General features: G+C 46.8%; 1 protein-coding gene across 1 annotated transcript in view; it reads right to left on the bottom strand.

The window, feature by feature from the left end:
• BMERB1 (bMERB domain containing 1) overlaps positions 1–22,478 on the bottom strand; it is a 107,513-nt gene extending 85,035 nt beyond the window's left edge. Inside the window, exon 1 of the mRNA XM_045776093.2 lies at positions 22,234–22,478. Coding sequence (XP_045632049.1) covers positions 22,234–22,339 — 106 coding nt within the window. The 5' untranslated portion in view covers positions 22,340–22,478. The remainder of the gene's footprint in view (positions 1–22,233) is intronic.
• Between the last annotated feature and the right edge of the window lie 243 nt (positions 22,479–22,721).

The following is a 22,721-nucleotide window of genomic DNA, read 5'->3' on the forward strand; positions in this document are numbered from 1 at the left end:
ATTATGAGCATTAACCCTTTTATTATCAGAATAAAAAAGCTAGTTATTTTTATTGGAGAGGGAAAAACAACCTCGCTGAGTGGTCATCAGTAGAGGGCTGGAGGGATTTTGCTCTGCAACAGCCATTGTCCTTTCCCTGACCATGCACCTCCGTTCTATTTTTAAGATTCTTTCTCCCTCATGGAATGCTGTCTGCTGGGACTGGCAATCAAGACTCCACACCCTTCTTAGCCCAGGCTTGGGTACCGACGGAGCTGGACCAACTTACACATTTGGCTTTGACCTCAGCTTGGCTGCCCCCAACCCCCATGCAGCCACTGTTTGCTAATGGGGCTGGTCCCGTGACCGGGGAGGGTCCACTGCCTGAGAGTAGTTGCAAAGGTCAATATTGGGAGGAGGCACTGGGATGTGGGGAAAGTTTGTAGCGTCTGGCGTGCTTTTTATAGGTTCTCGTTTTGGGAGTTTTTGCACACAGGAGGTAGGATTCTTTTCAAGCAACAGAACTGACACTGGTTAACTCAGAGATTTTTCTCTCGCTCCTCTCCTTGGGTGTTTGAATCTTTAGCACGCTGTCTAGGGGATGAAAAACGGGAAAGGGGGTGCTGATTCAGCTTGAATTTTCTACTACCTGAATGGATGGATGGATGGATGGATGGATGGATGGATTTTGTACCCACAACTCTATAGTTTTCATGGGTCCTCTTCTTTTTAAAAGCCTGGCTATTTAGCCTTTTTTTCATTCTGTAAGGATTTCCACGAGCTTCCAGTAAACCCTTTTTTCTCCTTAAGTTTCTGTGCTCTGCAAGCTTATATAAATGTGACCCACAGTGAGACATACACATGTAAACAGAAGTGAGATAAAAATCGCACAGAATCATATTTACCCTTAGTACTTTCGATGCATCCTTAAATTTTCTATTCACTTCTATTTCATTGTTTAAACTGTTTGCAACCCCTTACACTGATCAATGGGTTGCTCCCACACCTGGAAATCCTCTCAGTTATCCAGAGTCGATTTCCATTGGCTTGTCAACAATCCTATCTCGTGTTTGTGGAGAGCGCCCAAATGAGCACCTATAAAAGGAAGACTAAACCACACCAACGTCTCTCTCTGGCAGTGGACTCTCCTTACCTCCAGGATAAGCTCTACGAGCTAAAAACCTGCCACGGGTGATTGGGAGCAAGCCAGCCTAAGAGCAAAGCCAAAACAGCCAGAACTTTCTCCTCCGGCAGAAAACAAAACTTCACTTGGGATCTGACTGCCTTCTCTCTGCCTGGCATTTGTCTAGGCAAGGGGTTGACAAGCCTGCAGGCCAAAGACGCCCACTGTCAGTGTTTTTCTGGCTCCGGAGCTAAGAATGGCCTCTACATTTTTAAATGGTTGGAAAAAAAAAATCAAAAGAAGAATATCTCAGGACGTGGGAAAATGACATGAGATCCAAATTTCGGCATCCAGAAATGAAGTTTATAAGGAAGACGGCCATGCCCATTCATTGGAGCACTCCCATGTGCGGCAGCTGTGGGCACCCAGCAGTAGACACGAGTCGTGTTCGCAGAGACCGTATGGCCTGCGCAGCCGAAAATATCTACTATCTAGCCCCGGAAAATGTCTACTATCTAGTACCGGAGAAGTCTGCCAACCCCTGGCCGAAACGCTAGAGGGAGATTAAAACAAAGGTAAGGCATGGTCCCTGCTCTAGGGGAGCTTAGGATTAATGAGGCGAGACAAATCAAGGACCCACGATGGGAGGTGTAATAGGAGGTCAGACAATGGAAGGGATTTTTCAAAAGAAGAGGTAGACTGGAAGGAATTACGGGGGCTTCTGGAGGAGGTGAGCCTGGAACCTCAGCAACACCTGTGTTTCTAAGTAGGTGGGACTTGGAGACCATCTGGGTGGGAACTTGGAGCTACATTTGCATTTTTCTTTACAGGAGGGGTGGGGATCAGCTGTGCACACCCCAGGAAAGGATCCGCGGAAGCAGGGAGATCAATGGACGGCTACGAAGGCAAGGTAGGATCGCGCGTCAGCACACAACAAGAAAGGAGGGTGGCCTAGCACAAAGAAGGGAGTTACTACAACATTGACAATAAGAACAGTTGTTATGATCAAGCCCTTATCACATGCTGGGCACTGTGTTCAATGCCCCTCTGCTAATACCTTCACTGCTTGCTCTCGATCACTGTGATGAGGTAGGTCCGTATTATCCCCATTTTACAGAGGTGGATGTGAAGGACACGGATACCCAGATCAGAGATGAATTGCAGAGCATAGAGGGAAATAACTCTCTTGGGAGGGAGAGAAGGTGTGGATTGAGGAGGGTGGGGTCAACCAGGCAGAATGTAACATCCTCAAATTAAAAAAAAAAAAATACGAGAGGCACCTGAGTGGCTCAGTTGGTTGAGCGTCTGCGTCTTGATTTCTGCTCAGGTCACGATCTGGGGGCGGTGGGATCCAGCCCCACGACGGGCTCCGCGCTTGAAGGGTAGTCCTGCTTGGGATTCTCTCTCCCTCTCTCTCTGTGCCCCTCCCCCCACTCATGCTCTCACTCTCACTCAAATAAATAAATCTTTGAATATATATATAAGAAAATACGAACAACCAACAAAAAATGGTAGAGGTGGGACACCTGGGAGGCTCTGTCAGTTAAGTGCCCAGCTTAATTGATTTCAGCTCAGGTCATGAGATCGAGCCCTGAGTTGGGCTCTGCCCTGGGTGTGGAGCTTGCTTAAGATTCTCTCTGTCCCTCTACTCCTCCTTCCTCTCTCTCTCTCAAAAAAAAAAAAAATAGATCTATATTTATCTATCTATGATAGAGGAATTTGTAGTTGGTGTCACAGGCAATGGGAAGTTTGGGGAAAAGGGAGAGAGAAGCCAAAAAGAAGAGGATAAAAATGCTGGTCAGCAGTAGAGCGGGCAGAAGAGGGCAGGAGACCCACTCCAAGGCCCAACTCTTGCAGCTTGGAAATTGACAACGTGCGGGTAGCCTACTGAAGATCCCTACCGTCAAGACATGGGCATCCCTAAATTTCACCCAGCAATTCCCAAGCTTATGGACCGGAGTCCTCCCTTTTTCTTAGAAAACCTGTTAACAGCTACTCTTTCTCAGAACATGGCTTAGGAAATGCTGCCTTTGAGAAAAGGCCTCTGGTCATACGAGAGATCATTTTACTGGGCCACGAGCATCCAGATGGCTGATTTCATAAATGTGGCAAAAAGACAAATGGATGCACGGGTTTCTATCTTTAAACCCTGCCCCCGATATGCCTCTGTGTGGAGTCTCCAGATCTTTATATATGAAGCAGCCGCGTATGTCAAGCTAGCAAGTAATCGAACACCGAGGGGTTCTGACTCACGTGCCAACTTCAAGCTGCTTTGCTTTATTTTTAGATAATACAAGTGGCAGCTGCGTACATACTGTAAATGGAGACACCCGATTCCAATCCCACAGAGGCCAAAGTGATTTCTCTCTCAAGGCCATTTTTAGAAGCTTGTGAGCATCTTGTCCAGTATCCCTACCTCCTCAGGAAGGGAAGCAACGTGCCTCAGTTGCTTACGAATCAAATACCTCGATGCAATTCGGCCAACACGCCCTGAATTCCTACTGTGTCAGTTCCGTGTTTAACAGTTTCTTTGAAAGGAAGATTGTTAACCAGCCAGGGTTGGTAGATATCAGCCACAGGATATATGGTAATGACCCTGAACCCGCTTTCAGCTTCAATCAAGCTGAACATCCGGATGGTGCTTGAAAGTCAATAAAATACTTGGCATCAAGAGATCAACGTCGGGATAATTAATAGACTTCGCTCTCCCTCATTTTTCAGTCCCCTCTGGACTCATTTACAAGTACAGACTTTCCCTGGACCGGGTTTCATTTGAAATCATTTTCGGGGCGCCCGGGTGGCTCAGTCGTTAAGCAGCTGCCTTCGGCTCAGGGCGTGATCCCGGTGTTGTGGGATGGAGCCCCGAGTCGGGCTCCTCTGCTGGGAGCCTGCTTCTTCCTCTCCCACTCCCCCTGCTTGTGTTCCCTCTCTCACTGGCTGTCTCTCTCTCTGTCAAATAAATAAATGAAATCTTTAAAAAAAAAAATCATTTTCGGCTCTCAAGGATAATTTTCCTAACCGTTAACTCTTGAAAACGGGTCGCTTTCTTTGTGCCTGAAAGCTGCTTAATTCAGAACCTGGATTCTCTCTGCTTCCTCTTCAGGAGAGGACGTAGGTCGCGTAAGGGGAAATATGCTTTGAAGGGAGATTACGCATCTAGAGGTCACGTCTCCAGGTTATCTGATTCTAGTCCTTCCTTGTGTTTGAGCTGTTTTACAAGTAGTAGTGTAACAAGGCAAAAATAATTCTCATGTACATGCAAATCCTCACCCAGCTGGTAGATGTCCAACTGACTTCTCTCTCCTTCAAGGAAAACTCAGATTTATTTTTGTTTACCCCTTCATTTCAATATTCCTGACCTATATATTAGTCTAATCTTCAGATGCCGTTGAATTGGGTACTTGTTTGCATCATGGACTGAGCAGAATAAAATCTTCAGCATGGGTTTTTTAAAAAAAATTTTAAGTAGGCTCCGTGCCTAGCATGGAGCCCAATGTGGGGCTCAAACTCACAACCCTGAGATCATGATCTGAGCTGAAATCAAAAGTTGGATGCTTAACCAGCTGAGCCACCCAGATGCCCCATAACATGTGTTTATTTTTATATCATAGAGATCTTATTTTACCTTTCTCTGAAAATTATCTTTTTTTTTTTAAAGATTTATTTTTAGAGAGCATTGTGAGCAGGCGGGAGGGGCAGAGGGAGAGGGAGATAGAGAGAATCTCAAGCAGACTCCCCACTGAGTGTGGAGCCAGATGTAGATGGGGGGTTCGATCCCACCACCCTGAGATCATGACCTCCTCCGAAATCGAGAGTCTGCTGCTCAACCAACTGAGCCACCCTGGTACCCCTGGAAATTATCTTTTAACAAAAACAAAGAAAGATACATTAATGTGTTTCTGTATTCCCTCAAATATGCCTTGTCTCTTGCCCTATGCCCCATTAGAACTATGGGTGAATTTCTCCTGCTAATGCCCCATCATCATAGAGAAGCAGGCTGTTTCTTTGAGAAATGCATTAGCTAGCGGACAATTATCTTTTCTAAATAGAGTTTATTGTGTTTCAGAAAAGGACCTACGTTAATGGAGAGGCTGGTCCACCTGATACAGGTTAGGCAGCTCTCTATCCATGACACATTTTTGGATAGTGTTGGCTGATCATAATAGCAATAGTATCTTTTGTATTCAGAGATGGACGGCAGATCTAGGGCAACAGGACTCGTGGGTTGAAGTTTCTCCCAAGAGCAAGGACAGATTTACAATTTAGGATTTAATAATTTATTTTACTGAGAGTTTTCAGGTGTTGGCCACCACGGTCTGGGGGAGGAAGTCCTTTATGAGGAAGGAAACTCTTGCAGTGCCTGGGTGGCTCAGTTGGTTAAGCGTCTGACTCTTGATTTCAGCTCAGGTCATGACCGGAGGGTTGTAAGATCAAGGCCCTCATCAGGCTCTGCACTCAGCTCAGAGTCGGCTTGAGATTCTCTCTCCCTCTCCCCGCCCCACCGCCGCTCTCACACATGCATGCGCACTCTCTCTCTCTCTCCAATAGGTAAATAAATCTTTTAAAAAAAAAAGCAGGTGGGGAAGTGGGCTAACTGTATCAAAAGCTACTCAGGGGCTTCTAATGTGCAGACAGAGCTGAGAATCACACAGAACTAGACGATCTCTAGAAATAAGTTTTTATCCTATGTTCTGTAGAAGCAATAGAATCATAAACATTGAACATTAACAGGCAGACGCTTTCCTTGGCTGTGCAGAAGCTTTTTATCATGATGAAGTCCCACAAGTTCATTTTTGCTTTTGTTTCCCTTGCCTTTGGAGACGTGTCTTGAAAGAACTTCCTGTGGCTGATGTCGATGAGGTTACTGCCTATGTTCTCTAGGATTTTGATGGATTCCTGTCTCACGTTGAGGTCTTTCATCCATTTTGAGTTTATCTTTGTGTATGGTGTAAGGGAATGGTCCAGTTTCATTCTTCTGTATGTAGCTGTCTAATTTTCCCAGCACCACATATTGAAGAGACTGTCTTTTTTCCGTTGGATATTTTTTCCTGATTGGTCAAACATTAGTTGACCATAGAGTTGAGGGTTCATTTCTGGAGTCTCTGTTCCATTGGTTTATGTGTCTGTTTTTGTGCCAATACCATGCTGATCACAGCTTTGTAATATAGCTTGAAGTCAGGCAACGTGATGCCCCCAGCCCTGTTTTTCAACATTCCTTTGGTGATTTGGGGTCTTTTCTGGTTCCATACAAAACTAAGAGGCAACCCATGGAATGGGAGAAGATATTTGCAAATGACATTACAGACAAAGGGCTGAACCACAACGAGATACCACCTTAATGAGTCAGAATGGCAAAAATTTACAAAACAGGAAACAAATGTTGGTGAGGATGTGGAGAAAGGGGAACCCTCTTACACTGTTGTTGAGAAATGCAAGCTGGTACAACCACTCTGGAAAACAGTACGAAGGTTTCTCAAGGTATTAAAAATAGAGGGGCGCCTGGGTGGCACAGCGGTTAAGCGTCTGCCTTCGGCTCAGGGCGTGATCCTGGCATTATGGGATCGAGCCCCACATCAGGCTCCTCCACTAGGAGCCTGCTTCTTCCTCTCCCACTCCCCCTGCTTGTGTTCCCTCTCTCGCTGGCTGTCTCTATCTTTGTCGAATAAAATAAAATCTTAAAAAAAAAATAGAGCTACCCTACGACCCAGCAATTGCACCACTAGGTATTTACCCCACAGATACAGCTGTAATGAAAAGAAGGGGCACATGTACCCCAATGTTCATAGCAGCAATGGCCACAACAGCCAAACTGTGGAAGGAGCCGAGATGCCCTTCAACAGATGAACGGATAAAGATATGGTCCATATATACAATGGAATGTTACTCAGCCATCAGAAAGAACGATTACCCAACATTTGCAGCAACATGGACAGGACTGGAGGAGATAATGCTAAGTGAAATAAGTCAAGCAGAGAAAGACAATTATATGGTTTCACTCATACGTGGAACATAAGGAATAGCATGGAGGACAACGGGAAGGGAGGGAAATCTGAAGGGGGAGAAATCAGAGAGGGAGATGAACCATGAGAGGCTGTGGACTCCGGGAAACAAACTGAGGGTTTTGGAGGGGAGGGGGGTGGAGGGATGGGGTAACTGGGTGATGGGTATTAAGGAAGGCCCGTGTTGTGGTGAGCACTGGGTGTTACATGCAACTAGTGAATCACTGAACACTACATCAGAAACTAATGATGTACTATACAGTGGCCAACTGAACATAACAAAAAAGATAACAAAATTTTTTTTAAAAATAGGCAGACATATATACAGTCTTTCTTATGAAGAGGAGAAGACACCTGAATCATCAGGAATACTTGATTTCTTATTACACGTCTACACTAAGAAATTCATCCAAGAACATTAAAAGAACTATGTATTCTGTCTCCTCCCCATCCGGCCAAATGAAGTGCTCATTTCAGTTTGCAAGAATGGCGATGTCATCTGTCATCCGTTGTGCTGTTTTCTTGGTCCCTTTCATTACTGTCTGTGAATTCTTTGGGGGTGGCAATAAAAATTGTCAGTCCCTGGACAGAGTTTTCCAGAGAAAACGTCCAGTCCCTGTTCTCTGGGCTGACATAAATCCCCTCATTTTGGTAGCAGAGCTAAGGGCTGTTGTTTGAAGGAGTATTTCTATGTATCTACCTGAAACATTTTCTTTGTTGTAAGTGTAAGTGACAATTGCTTCTTCACTTCAATTTGTAGTAAATAGAAATCTTCCCAGGCAGGAATGCCTTGAGGAAAATCGAATCCATTTTGCATGGGGAGATTTCTTTATGGTTCAGGGAGCTCGTAATAGGGTTTCTCTTGGCTTACTCCCGAGCACATCCAGTAGGGTTTTTATCAACGGTGTTTTCTGTGTATGTGAACAGAAACCAGCGAGGCTTGCGGAGAAGAGGCCAGAAACCTAGGGATCAAGGTACAGAGAAGGGGTAGAAAAATCTTCGGACTCAAAAAAACAAACAAAAAAAAAAAACAAAAAACCTTTGGACTCTTCTGCATCCACAAAATTAGGGTATCTGTATCAAAAAAGAATTCGATCCGATCAGCACGTCTCAACTAGGGACAAGTTCACCCCTCTAGTGAACATTTGGCAACGTCTGGAGACCGTTTTTGTTGTCACAGTTGGGCAGGAGTGGGGGTGGTGGTGGTGGTGGTACTTTTGGCACCTAGTGGGCAGAGGCCAGATACGTTGCTGACCATCCTGCAGTGCACGGCCCCCACAGTGCAGCGTGATCCAGCCCCAAATGTCAATGTCAATAAGGCCAAGGTTGAGAAATCCTGGATAAAGGGACTCCACAAATTTCCTTCCAGCCTTAAGACATCATGATGTGAAAACATGATGTCCACTCCTAAATAATAAGTCTATTGTTATTGGCTCCATTGTCCCCCCAGATTCCTATGTTAAAGCCTTAACCGCCATGTGACTGTATTTGGAGGCAGGGCCTATACGGAGGTAATGAGATTTAATGGGGGACGCCTGGGTGGCTCAGTCCATTAAGCATCTGCCTTTGGCTCAGTTCATGATCTCAGGGTCCTGGGATTGAGCCCTGCGTTGGGCTCCCTGCTCAGCTGGGAGTCTGCTTCTCCCTCTCCCTCTGACTGCCGCTCCCCCTGCTCGTGTGCGTGCTCTCTCTTGCTCTCGCTCTCTGTCAGATAAATAAATAAAATCTTAAAAAACAACGACATTACACTTAGTGAACGAAGCCAGGTTAGACACTGCACAATTCCATTGATATGAAACATCCGGAATAGGTAAATCCACACACAAAGTAGTGGCCAGGGACTAGGGGAAGGGGTGCGCGGGGAGGGACTGCTTCATGGGTACAGGGGTCCTTGGAAGTAGATAGAGGTGGAGGTTGCACAAGACGGTGAACGGACTAAATGCCGCTGTCCTGTACACTTCAAATGGTTAAGGGTTAATTTTATGGTATGTGAGTTTTATCTTGGTTAAAAAAAAAAAAAAACTCTATCTCCATTGAGAAGAAAGACACAGAAAGCTAAACTAGTCCAGGCTAAGCATTTGGGAAATAAAAAAACCCCTGTTCTAAGGCAGAACTGATCCCCAGGAAAGCGGACCTCTTAGCTCTTGGAACCCAGCCCGGCGGCCCTGGGCTTACGGATGGATGGTGCTTGTGCCAGATTTACCCACCAGGATGTGCTCCGGGGACGCCTTCCCTAGGTCTGTTTCAACAGGATGAGGATGGACAGATCCTGCAGCGGTGGGCGGCCGGTCTCCAGCACGAACAGAGCGCTGCAAACACACTCTGGGTGAACTGGTCTCACCCGCGGTGCTGGGTGTAGAAGACCCAAATGGAACCAAAATGGGAGTCATTTTTGTTCCTTATCAAAATGACGGCCGCCTTTTAAGAGCCCCCTGCTAAAAGCATTTGACCCCTGGAGTGGGGCTTTCGGCTCTCTTAATTCCTTCCAGGACCAAGGAGGATGCTAGAGATTGAACACCTATGTCCTCCGTCCCCCAGATTCATGTTAAGAATCTAACCATCAAGGTGATGGTATTTGGAGGTGGGACCTTTGGGAGGTGATTAGGTCTTGAGGATGAAGCTCTTATCAATGGGATTAGTGACCTGATCAAGGAGACCCCAGAGAACTCCCCGTACCCTCTGCCATGTGAGGACACAGCTATGGGAGAGGCTGTGACGCAGGGGTTCCTCAGCAGGCACGGAATCTGCAGGTACCTTGATCTTGGACTTCCATTCTGAAACTGAGCAATGAATTTCTGGTTTTTATAAGCCACCTAGCTTACGGCCTTTAATTACAGCATCCGGAGCAGAGGAAAGACAGGAAGCAAAACAGGAATTAAGGAAAGCCTGGTAGGTCTCCTCTTCTGCTGATTATCGCCTATTGCCCAAATTTGTCTCTGAGACCGGGACTATGGGGAGTGAGTGGTTTCATTTCTCAGCCCTGGGCACCAGGGGAAACTGGGAAGCACAAAGAGAGAAGATCTAAAGGAACATGGCCCACCCTGTGATGACCCAGATTCTTAAAATAGAGCTCCACAAACTATTGCAGATGCCTTTCCTTTTTTAAAAAATATGAAATTCCAGTGGAATTTAATATACTTGGATGTTTACAAATAATTGTAGGGGGAAAAGGCATGAACTTCTTAACCAGAGAGTCCAGAGACTCAAATCCCTTCTCTATTGACTAATGGGGCAAGATTTCCATCCCTCTGCTCCTGGATATATATTTGTGTGTACACACACACACACACACACACACACACACACACACACTGCTTTATCTTTATAGGATTGCGGCGAGGATTAAGTCAGATGAAATTCTCTCCCTCCGATTCTGAGACCCACCTTCCCCAGCACATTTTAACCTTTCTGAAGTTAGGATGCCTCTTCCCCCGTCCCACCAATGTGTAGCCTAACACAAATATCTAAGTGTGATAATTTTATCAGAGGACTCCCCCCCCGCCCAGGGAAGTAGTTCTTTAATTTTCTTTTTTCCTTGCCTGACGGCTGCCACCTCCTCTTTCTTCCCTCCCATCATCCTGTCTCCAATCCCCCCCCCCACGTAGCCTATGGCCGCAACTTATTATGCGTCCTTCCATGTTTTTCTCCTACTAATAAGATCACATGCGGGCACGTGCACGCACACGCATGCGATATATTGTACGTGCTATAGACACAGACAGGCAGGCAGAGACAGAGACATAGAGAATTTTGTTGTACAGAAATGAGATCCTGTTACATACATTTCCTGGATCTCCTTTTCCTCCCTCCATCATACCTCTAAGACAACTATCATCGCCGCTTATTTCCTTTTTAATAGCTTCAGAACATTGATCAATGGATGAACAGTAATTTCTTCAACTCTCCTTCTACTGATGGGCCTTCATTTTGTGTCCAGTTTTTTTTATTTTTTGCACATATGTTTTTGTATGCTGGTGTTTTATTTCTGTTGGACAGAGTCCCAGGAGTCGGGACTGCTAGGTCAAAGCATACGAGCATTTTAAATTTTAATAGATGTTATCCGGTTGCTTTCCAAAAAGCCTGCAACGCTCAAAACAGTTCCACCAGCGGCGTCTAAGATGACTGTGTTCTCTGCGTGAAATTAAAAGGCCTTTTAATGGCCCAGTATATTTAACGTGGCCATGCTGGGGTTGTTTCTGCCGTTGAAGAGCTGTGAGTGACCCTGAACCATGTGTCCCGCCCCTGTGACATCTTATAGTCAAGGTGCTGTGACTCGTGCGTAAAGCACCCAGCCAAGCCTACACCCATCATGACATGGTGAGTACAGCACCACCTCCCAGGAACCAGGACCCAGTGCCTATTCCTCTTACTCTGTATCTGATCTGAAGATCTTGCCTCTTTCCCTGGAAGCAGAAAAGCAAGGGTGCTCACCTAACTGCAGCATTGGCAGCAAACTGTCTAAACCAGGAGATGGGCGGGTGATTCTGACCGAGACTCCAGCTAGCCTTATTCTTTAGTTCGATGATTTCAAAGGTTTGCAGAATATGATTAAATCCTTTGCACCTCAGTCTTCGTGGGTTAACAGCCATCTAATTCGGCAACTATTGATTGAATGAGAGACTTCTAAGTGCTGGCCAGTGTGATAGATGTCGGGCATTCAGCCCTGAGGCGCGACTATGACACCCAGGGTTTCTGCGATCCTTCTTCTCACAAGAAGACAGGATCACATCACTGCACTTGGATTTGCCCATAAAACGCGGTTTGACCCTATTAGGACTCATCTTCTCAAGGGCCTTCAAAATATGCATAGAGCAAAACAACCGAATTCATCTCTGGACAACATTTCGCTAAGAGCACAATGGGTCAGCAAACTGACCTGAATCCTGTTTCCAAAGGACTAAGACGGACAGCACCATGTCTTGGCCCTTTGGTTCGACACCGCTGGAAACAGGGACTGCTCCCTGTAGACCCCCTTTCCTTAGCTTGGTTGAGGTCTAACTGACTGACGATATCGTAAGATCTTCAAAGTGGACATCATGGTGGTTCGTTATGGGGACACACTGTGAAAGAACTCCTATCACCTAGTGATTAACACACCCATCACCCTACCTATTGATCTGGTGTGTGCGCATGTGAGAGAAGACTTGAGTTCCACAATCTTAGCAAATTTCAATTATATGCTACAGTGTTATCAACTGTAGTCACCAGGTTTTGCATTAGGTCCTCAGACCTTATTCATCTTACAACTGATGCTTATACCCTTTTTACCAACCTCTCTGTCTCTTTCCCTCATCCTCCGGCCCCTGGCAACCACTTCTCTGCTGCATTTCCATGAGCTTGGCTTTTTCTTTTTTCTTTTTTTTTTCGATTCCACATGTAAGTGATATCATGCAGTATCTGTCTTTCGATGTCTGATTTATTTACTTAGCATAATGCCCCAAGGACCATCCGTTGTCTCAAATGTAAAATAGCGGGACTTCCTTCTTTCTCCTGGTTGAATAATACTGCATTGCATACACCACACCTTCTCCATCCATTCATCCGTCCGTGGACATTTAGGTTGTTTCCATATCTTGGCTGTTGTGAATAATGCTGCAGTGAACACAGGAGTGCTGATAGCTCTTCAATATCTTGTTTTCATTTCCTTCAAATATATACCCAGAAGTGGGATTGCTGGATCATATGGTAGTTCTATTTTTACTAGTAGACCTTAAATCACTTTGAAGGGAGGGACTGTAAACCTCTTACTCAAAACGCTACTGTATTCTCAAGAGCTTAGCACAATAACTGGCATAGAAGAGGCCAGCAATAAATATGTCATTGAATGGATGAGGGAATGAATGGATGGATGGGCAAATAGGTGATTGAATGGCTTACCTGTCCGGGAATTTCAAATGCACAGAATTGTGGTCATTTCCCAATTTGGATATTATGGAATCTAGACATTCTTATTACCATTTGGGTTTCTTTGCTTCTTGGGGTTTTGTTGTTGTGGTTTTGGGGTGTCTTTGAGAGAGGCAGGAGAGCAGGGGGAGGGTGGGGAGAGGGGGAGAGAGAGAGAGAGAGAGAATCTCAAGCAGGCTCCATGCTCAGCAAGGAGCCTGATGCCAGGCTCCATCTCACAACCCTGAGATTGTGACCTGAGATGAAATCAAGAAGATCTTTTTTTTTTTAAGATTTTATTTATTTATTTATTTAAGAGAGAGAACAAGCAGGAGTGAGGGGCAGAGGGAGAGGGAGAAGCAGACTCCCCGCTGAACGGGGAGCCCAATGTGGGGCTTGATCCCAGGACCCCGAGATCATGACCTAAGCCGAAGACAGGTGCTTAACTCACTGAGCCACTCAGGCACCCCTCCCTGCACCTCTTAAAACCCTGCTGAAAGTGAGAGTGGGCAGCACAGATCCCAGTGTATTTAATTCCTAAGACCCCCTGACTAAACCATACTGTTATTCCCTGCCTACCACACTGCGGCTCTTAGAAGACCCTCCTTCTTTCCTATCTGTAATCAACTACTAAGGTCTTCTCCCTTCAGGATATCTCATTCACCCCTTCCTCCCCACCCCCTGCCACTGCTTTGGACCCTAGCCTCGACGACCTCATGACCAGAAGATTCCAGAACCCTCCAGCTTCCCTGTCCTTCCATCCAGGGTGCAACCACCACCAGACAAGTCTTCCTAAAATGCTACTTTCTTTACCTCTATCCCTTGTCCTGCTCTGGACACCTGTCACGTTTCCTCTGGCCGAGTGTAGTGACCCTGTTCAACCCACCTCACACCTCAGTACTCCTCCCGGGGCAGCCAAGTTCATGCATGACTCCAGCAGTCGCCATCCGCTTTATCAACTGCATTCTTTCCTGAGGCTGGTCCACCCACTTTGACGTCCCTCATTCTCTCTTTCTCTCCAGTTGTCTGAATGTACCCAGTTCAGGCCCACTTTATGTCCTGTTCTATCAACACCATCCCCCCATTTCCCAAGACCACCAGGCTCTGTGCCAAAGGCCTTCACATAGTTTCTCTTGGGATCTTCTCCGTTACCATATGAGGCAGGTCCTGTGAGTAGCTCCATTTTATAGAGGAGACTGAACTTCAGAGAGGTTAAGTAAGCAGTCCAGGGTCACACAGCTTAGGAGGGATAAAGCCAGGAATCAAATGTAGGCAGAGCATCCGCTCTCAAACACAGCACGGATCGGCCCCTCTGTTGCCCAAGAAGTCTTTCAGAAGCAGTACTAAGAAACACGAAGATGTACTAGAAACACTAACTGACCTTACCGGCTGAATGAATGGGAGCCCCAGCCACTCCCAGGAGCTCAGGAAGGCAGCAGGACTAAGGCACCCAGGCTTGGGTTCGAGTTCCAGCTCTGCCGTTTATTGGCAGAGTGACCTTAGGCAATGGCTTAACCTCCCTGAGTCCCAATTTCCTCATCTGTAAAATGCAATAAATATCTCCACGTACCTCCCATCATAGGGTGTTTTATAAGGAGCGAATGAGAGCATGTATATAAACACGAGCACAGGGCAGGCACGTCGGAAGTCTGTGCGTGTTGTCTTTATAATCATTCCCCTCTACTTCCCTTAGAATAATTGTTTTTTTCTCCTTTAACCATCCCTTTGTGTAGAGGCATTTTAAGAAAAAAATAATTATTAATAAGTCTGACTCTGGTTCATTCAAACAAACGAGTCTGGTCCTTAGGTGCCCCACTTGGACCCTGCAGGAAAGTTTTGTCTCAATGGGGAGCTGAGCCTTCTACGTCCAGCCTTCCGTGGACTTACCCTGGGCTCCAAAGTGCACTCACCTTCTGCTCTGATCTTGTCTCCCTCGTGCATTCAGAGCCTAGCAAGCATTTGCTCATACATTTACAGTTCCCTGGTCACACGTGCTGCTTCATGTGTGTGTCTTCACATATGCTGTTCCCTCTGCCTGGAATGCTGTTCCTCACAATCAGTAATGAAATACTGTTCATCTTTTCAGGCTACTTCAAGAACCTCTTCCTCTCCCAGACCCCAGAACCATCCCTCAAAATACACATAATGTAAAATATGCCATCTTAGCCACATACGGTTCAGCAGCATTCGGTACATTTCCATTTTTCAGGGGAGGAAATTGAGGTCTAGGGGAGGTAGGCGACTGGCCCAAGATCACGAGGTGAGGAGCAGCAGAGGGAGGCCTGGAACACAGACAGCCTGAGAACTCCTTAAGGATGGGGTCTGGGTCTTTTCCTCTCTGTGCCTCTGAAGCACGGGCAGCATCCTTGGGGGAGCTTTGTGAGTGCTGGTCTGAGCGGCTGTGCTATTAGCGTCTGCCTGTGCCGGTCTCCAACCCACAGGCTCATCCAGATAACGGATGATTCACACCCGTAAGCCAGACAGACAGACCCTGAGTCCCAGGACTCGAGAGCCAATGGGGAAGAGACAGGAAAAAGAAAAAAAGAAAACAAACAAACAAACAAAAAAACCTAAAACAACCTAGCCTTAGGGACCCTGGCCTTAGGGATCCCCACCTCCCTGCATGGGGCTGGGCAGCTCACCAAAATGTACTTCTCTCCACTAGCAACCTATGGAAACCCTGCTTAGCCTTCAGGCCCGGTGCAAACACTCCTCTTTGCTGTCACACTGGGGTCCCCCAGGAAGAACAGAGCTCTCCTTTCTCTCATTTCCCCACGGTCCCTTCATTTCACGTTCGTTTCTTGTTAACTGGTATTACATATTATGATGCTGTTCTTTACTTCTGTGTCTCCACGCTCCCCAAATCTGGAAGCTCCTTAAGGGTAGAGGCTGTGTCATATCTCATCTCTATTCTCTGCAGCATCTATGCTAGGCATAACAGACACGGGCGAGGAACATTTACGGTCACAGAGGGCCAGAATCCAGGCTCTCCGGCTCTGCCACATACCAGCTTCAGGACCTTCAGGAAGTTTCTCAACTCCTCCCGAAGCCCCGATGTCCCCCTCAGTAAAAGGGGAGTGAGAATTCAGCTGACTTAATAGGGTTGTTATGAGAATTTAATAAGCTCAAATTCACAGCTAGAACTCATTAACTACTATTATTATTAATAAGTCTTTAATAACTAATCAGAGAGCAAGAAGAGGCACAAATAGTTTTTTCCTTCAATTAACACGTAAGAAGGAAATGCTTGCAGAAATGGAACAACAGGGGCACCTGGGTGGCTCAGTCAGTTTAGCATCTGCCTTCGGCTCAGGTCGTGATCATGGGGCTCCCTGCTCTGCGGGCAGCCTGCTTCTCCCTCTCCCTCTGGCCTCCCCCCTGCTTGTGCTCTCTCACTCTCTCTCAAATAAATTTAAAGCAAGGAAACAACAGTACGAACACAGAGAAACATAAATAATTGGGTTTGTTCTAAGTGCATATGAGATACAATCATGTTCATAATCTTCACGTTCCTGCTATAATAATTCCTCCAGTAAGTTACACAATCCGCTCTCCATCCAGCATAGAGCAGAAACGGTCACGTTTCCGCAATCTGAACCCGGACCTTGGTCTCCCACAAGACGCCCAAGCTGCCCCTGCCCCTTGTCACACGTTTCACACTCACAGAAATTCCTACCACTTATCAGTGGGATTGATTCAGAAAGAACAGGCCCACCGCAAAGGTTAATTACATTGATTGTCACGTGCCCACTGAAGTCTCATTCTCCATCCAGGAGCCTATGTGACCTTTTAAAAACAAAACCCAGCTCATGTTAGTCTCCTGCTTAACACTCGGCAGTAGCTTCTTCTGTAAGAGAAATAAAATCTTTACTTTTTTTTTTTTTTTTTTTGTACCCACACCTACAAGTCCCTACCCAGTCTGGCTTCTCTCTAATTCATCTCCATTCTCTTCCCTGACTCTCTGGGTGCCAGCCACCTTGGCCTTCTGTCTCTTCCTCTAACACAGCAAGGACTTTTGCGTTTGATCCCTGACATTTACTGGCAAAATGTCACCTTCTTAGAGAAGCATTTCTGGGCCACCAGATGGGAACTACCCCACCCCTACTAATTCCCATGTAACACTTAGCATTTGAGCTACATTATTTGTTTGCCTACGTATTATCTGACGCCTTCACTTCCCTGAATAGAAGCTCCCCGTGGGCAGGAACCTTGTCTGCCTTGCTCAACACTGTATCCGCAGCCCCTAGAACACTTCCTGGCACTTAGAAAACTCTCGATACCTCTTTATTGAATGAATACGTGGGGGAGGGGCAGGGGGAAGCAGATTATGGTCATTTTTCACTTTCTATATTTCAGATGAATTTCAATTTTTAATAAAGTGCACCTACTATTCTGTACATTCAAAAAAAGAAATAATGCCAGGACAAAATAAAATTGAGATAATGAAATTAGCATAGCTTTTCAGACAGATGAAAGGAACACAAACCTTTGCCAAGAATCGATTATGTGGATCGCTGGCAATCCGTCTTATTTCCTCCTCCACACTGTTTATACCTGAAACATTGGCCAGTGGACTGATCTGCTTGCTAGTCAGCACACACCCCTGGACTTTTAAATAATTGTCACCTCTCCTGGTGGTGGAGCTTTCCGCTTCAGTCCAATCCCCCTTCTCAGCACATTTATTTCTACCTCTGTGCTTTGCCAGGGCTTTTACCTCTAGGGGCATTTCCTCCCCGCTGTGCTGCCGCCCCCCCCCCCCACGCCTCTCCTAACCCGCCACCCCACACACACCCTGCATTTCCCCTGTCCAAAATCTTGATCATCCTTTAGGGTCCGTGCAAACCTATCGTGAAACGGCTATGACCACAGACAACTGCTCCACGACAAAAGCTCCACGCTTTTTCAAAAGTCACCTTGTCTTTGTGTCTCCCTCAATTAATTACAGTTGGTTGAAAGCAATATTTTTATATATCTAACCACACTGAAATGTCACTATCCATTTTCCAACTGAGTAAAAAGAAGAAAAAACAAAGAAAACCAAATCACTGCTAGTGGGAAAATGCTGTCTAAGGTGGATGGATGGTTGGGAGCAATTGCTTGGAATCCTTCTCAAAGGAGAAAATACCAGGTGTTTTGCAAGGGTTCAAAAGCTATTCCGCCATACATTCCCACGGGGAGGAACGTGGTGTATACACCATCATTATCTGCAATTTACAAAGCAATATACACAAGAACTGACTGGTGGGCCCGGAATAACCTTCTCCCATGTTGTCGGGCACCATCCACTTAAGTCCTATTGTGACAACCATTCAGCACTATTTAGGCACTTAAAGTGTGCCAGGCTCTGTGCTAAATGCATTATATACATTATCTCATTTAATCCTCCTGACAGCCTGAAGTGGTCATTCTGATTATCCTGTTGGGGGAGGTTACGGAGAGGACATGACTGCTATCTGACCCAACAGCTGGTCCCCCAGCAACTGGAGACTCCTTGCCGCCTCCTTTGTCTTTGATATGTGCAAGCATTTTCACAGCGGGAGCCGTTCCAAGGGCACAGCCTTGAAAGAGTAAGGTGTTACCGAGACCATCTGGAAATACACAAGACTGAACCCTGTTCAGGCCTCCATAAAAACTTTTTAAGACTCTGGCAGTCAGGTATGGAGATCTACTCGTCTTGCAGCCATCTGTAAATTTCCTTGCTTATTACACCTGCCAGCTATCCAGGTGGACCACCTGACTCTTCGTGGCCTCACCTTCCTTCCTTTCTGTGTGGGGGGCTAGTTTTGAATTTCACCCTGGGGAAGCTCCCAAGGTCTCAAACCAACATATCCCCATTTTACAGATGAGATAACTGACACGCAGAGAGGTTCAAGAATTTCCCACGGTAACATAGCAACAAAGTATTAGTGCTGGTTTGGACCCATTTACCCTGATTTCAAAACTCCCACTCTTTGCTACTGTACTATATGAATCTTCCATCTAAAAACTATAGTTAAAATTGAAGATAATAGTTAATACAACTTACACTGAAAATGACCGGTTCTGTAATCCCCCCCCTTTTAATTCTTTTTAAGTGGTGCCTGGGTGGCTCAGTCGGTTAAGAGTTTGCCTTCGGCTTAAGTCATGATCTCGGGGTCCTGGGATAGAGCCCCATGTAGGGATCCCTGCTGAGCGGGGAGTCTGCTTCTCCCTCTCCCTCTGCCTCTCCCCCTGCTTGTGCGCTTTCTCTTTCTCTGTCAAATAAATAAATTTTTTAAAAAAAATTCTTTTTAAGTAACACACTCAGTGTTTAACCTAAAATATTTAAATATAGGTAGATGTTAAAGTATGTCTTCTTTTTTTAAAATTTTTATTTATTTCTAAAGTAATCTCTATGCCCAATGTGGGGCTCGAACCCCGACCCTGAGATCAAGAGTCTCATGGTCTACCAACCAAGCCAGCCAGGACCTCCAAGCATGGTTTATTTTTAATGGGCCTCTTTTTTTTTTTTTTTTGCCTCCAGCATTTCATGCATTACAACTTTCCTTGGCTTGGCAGTTGTTATTCCGTAGACTCAAAAGCACTAATTTTCACACTTCATTAAGAAATAAATGGAGGTCCCACATGTTAGTATATGAATCCGCAGATCCCAGGGAAGTTGAGGCGGAGTTCAAAAAACCACTTGGATCAAAAAAGGTCAGGGGGCACTGGGTGGCGCAGTTGGTTAGGTGTCTGACTCTTGGTTTGGGCTCAGGTCATGACCTTGGGGTTGTGGGGCTGAGCCCTGCGTCAGGCTCTGCACCAGGTGTGGAGTCTGCTGGAGATTCTCTCTCCCTCTCCCTCTGCCCCTCCAGCTCATGCTCTCTCTCTCTAAAATAATCTTAAAAAAAAAAAAAAAAGACTTAAAAAAAAAAAGGTCAGGTTGCAAACAAAAGTCCAGAGATCAAAGCTTTCTAAAGGTAACAATCTGAGACTTAAGATTCAAAAGGGAGACTCTGGATCAGTGCTTTAAGAATATTTCAAGTTTGAATGGGGGGGGGAAGCAGATTTAGGGATCCATGCAGAAGGAGATCAGAAACTGTGGTCTTGTATGTGAATAGGAAGCAAAAGTCAGAGTCTTTGATGGCTTGGAACAGAGAAGATGAGAAAGCCTTTCTGCCAGGCTTTTAACAGTTTGCAGCCTAAGACTCAGAAGGATAAAAATTTCAGGAGCTAAAATGCTATAAAGTAGGTGTTTGGTGCGATTTTCCTGTACGTTTGAAAACTGTCCTAATAAAATGGCGAGAAGATAAAAAGCTGCAAGAGAATTATTAGGGAAATGACCAACACGGCAGTTTGAGTCCAGAGGGTTGCTTTATGCGGTGCCTTGCGAAGGTGGAAGGCTGGAACCTACTACTTCTACACATGCAGTAATAAAATAATTGAAGCAGCCAACACGTACTGAGCACTTACTCTGAGCTCGACATACACCTTCTTACTGAGTTTTTGCAGTGGAGCTCTAAGGTAGGTCCTATTATCGTCTGCATTTCAGAGAACAGAGGCAGAGTAAGGCTTAGAAACGTGCCTCAAGTCAGTCCCATAGCCGGCGAGGGGCAGAGCCAGCATTCCAACCCAGAGCACAGCTTGTACTGTGCAAGGACCCGGCATTCTTTCAAGGCCACTGGGGGCTCCAGAGACCAACAGGGTGGCCACGTATTTAGATGTGTTCTCAGCCTCTCTCAACAGATTGAGAGCGCTTCCTGAAACTGTGAAAGCAATAAACATTCCTGTTAAAAGCAGAGAGGGGCTCTGGGTTCAAATCCTGTCTTTGAAGCTTGCCTGTCACAGCTCCTAGCAAGCCCAGGTCTTTCCAGCTGTGGAAGGGGAGTCACAGTATTCACCTCGGCGGGTGGCTGTGGGGACTGAATGAGATGATGCATTCAAAGTTCTTAGCACAGGACCTGGTGCCTGGCCATCCATCAATACGAGGCAGCCATTGTGGGGATTAATCTGAGCTTGTAGGAATCAGAGACCCTGAGTCCTGGTGTCATGCCAAAGCACCAAAGCCAAGGGGTTTGAAAGGAGGAAACAGGAGGAAGGACCCAGATTTTAAAAGGAGAAAGAGAAGGAAAAAGGTTGGGAGCACTGTGGGTGCAGAGCTAAGACATTTGATTGTGATTTCAACTTGAACCCTTGAGAACCAGAACACAGTTGAGCCATTCTAGGAAGATTTTCTGAATTTGTAATAACAGGTGTGGAGAAAGAGCGCATACACATACACACGCATACACACACACATGCACACACACTATCTTCTACCAGGTCAAGACAAAAAAGAGCACATTCACAATACTTTGGTCCATAGCTCTGGGATTGGTGCTGAGCGTGATTACCTAGAGCCAAGGAGGGGTCCTTGAGAAGGGTGAGAGGCCCTTCCCAGCCCGGCAGGAGGCACCGTGCTAGGGGAGCCATGCAAAGGCAGGGGCACCACGAAGCGCCCTGGCTTTGCAGGGAGGGCTGGTGACCCTTGGAGCCCTTGCGGCTGCCTCTATACTGAAAGCAGGAGGTTTAACCACTGTTATTCATTGAAAAACAAAAATCCTTCGTTTATCTGTAAACACTGTTGACACCTAAATATCATAGAGAGATTCAGCAGGTAAAGTCGGCCCGTTTCAGAAGTGCCTTCTAGGATTATACCAAACCAAAGACTGAATGAGTCAAGGGAGAAAGGAGAAGGGTGTGCACAGGGTTAACCTTCCCCTAACCCTTTCCCTCCCACCCGCGACCTAGGAGAAGGCGGGGGAAGAAACGCTGGGAATTTCTGGTGTGCCCTGAACCTCGCGCTGGGGGAGAAACACGGCGGAAACCCGGCGGACACTCCCCCCTCTACAGGGACGTGGGCGCTTTCCAGGATGGTCCAACCGCTTCAGCGTCCTAGCGCATCCCGGGCGGAGAACCGACTCTCCTCTCTTGGCTGCAGGGAAAGACCTTACTTTCCAAGACCAGCTGCGAGCTTACGGATCCGGGACTACAGAGTCCACCCCGGGCTCCCGGCTTGCTGCCTCGCGATTTCCCGAGCCTCCCGGTGATGCCCAGCCTGGAGGGTCCCCCTTAACAAAAGGTTCGCGGGAGAGCGCGTCGCTGCGCAGCGCTGCGCATCCCCCCAGCGCCGAAAGCCCCGCTGCGGGGGCGCTCCCCTTGGTCCGCTCCCCGCGATCCCCGCGCTCCCACGACCACGGGCTCCGGCGCACGGATCCCCAACTGTCCCCCCCCTTCCAGCCGAGTACTCACTTCTCCCCAGTCCCTCCGCTGTCCACGCCGTCTCCTCCACCGCCCCATAGCGCCTCAGAGGCTTCTCGGTTTCCAGATGGGTGGACAAAGATTGCTTTAACTCCATCGCTGATCCCCGCGGGCAGGTCGACGGGTCCCCCTTTACTCCATCCCCGCCGCGGGATGCAGGGAGGGAGGCGGCTCCAGCCAGCAGCGTTTTAAGGGGCCGGGCGCTCGTGACGCTGCTCCATCTCTTCCGCTGCCAGGGCCGGGGAGCGCCGACTGGTACCCAGCAGGGGGGAGGGATGCAGGGCGCATGCGCAATGGAGGCGGGAGGGGGGGTTTGGGGGTTGGGTAGAGAGAAAGAGGGGCAGATGATAACTCTAAGAACAACACAAACAACAACTAAAATAGAACCAACCAAAGGAAGTGAAAAACAAGGCCCCTGCTCGTGTTGGAGCCGATGGTAATGCTTTGCCAGGGCACTCTGAGCTGCTTGTGATCTGCCA

The sequence above is a fragment of the Ursus americanus genome, chromosome 2 (assembly GCF_024610735.1).
Source record: "Ursus americanus isolate L20-20 chromosome 2, mUrsAme1.1.p, whole genome shotgun sequence".
Lineage (NCBI taxonomy): Eukaryota > Metazoa > Chordata > Mammalia > Carnivora > Ursidae > Ursus > Ursus americanus.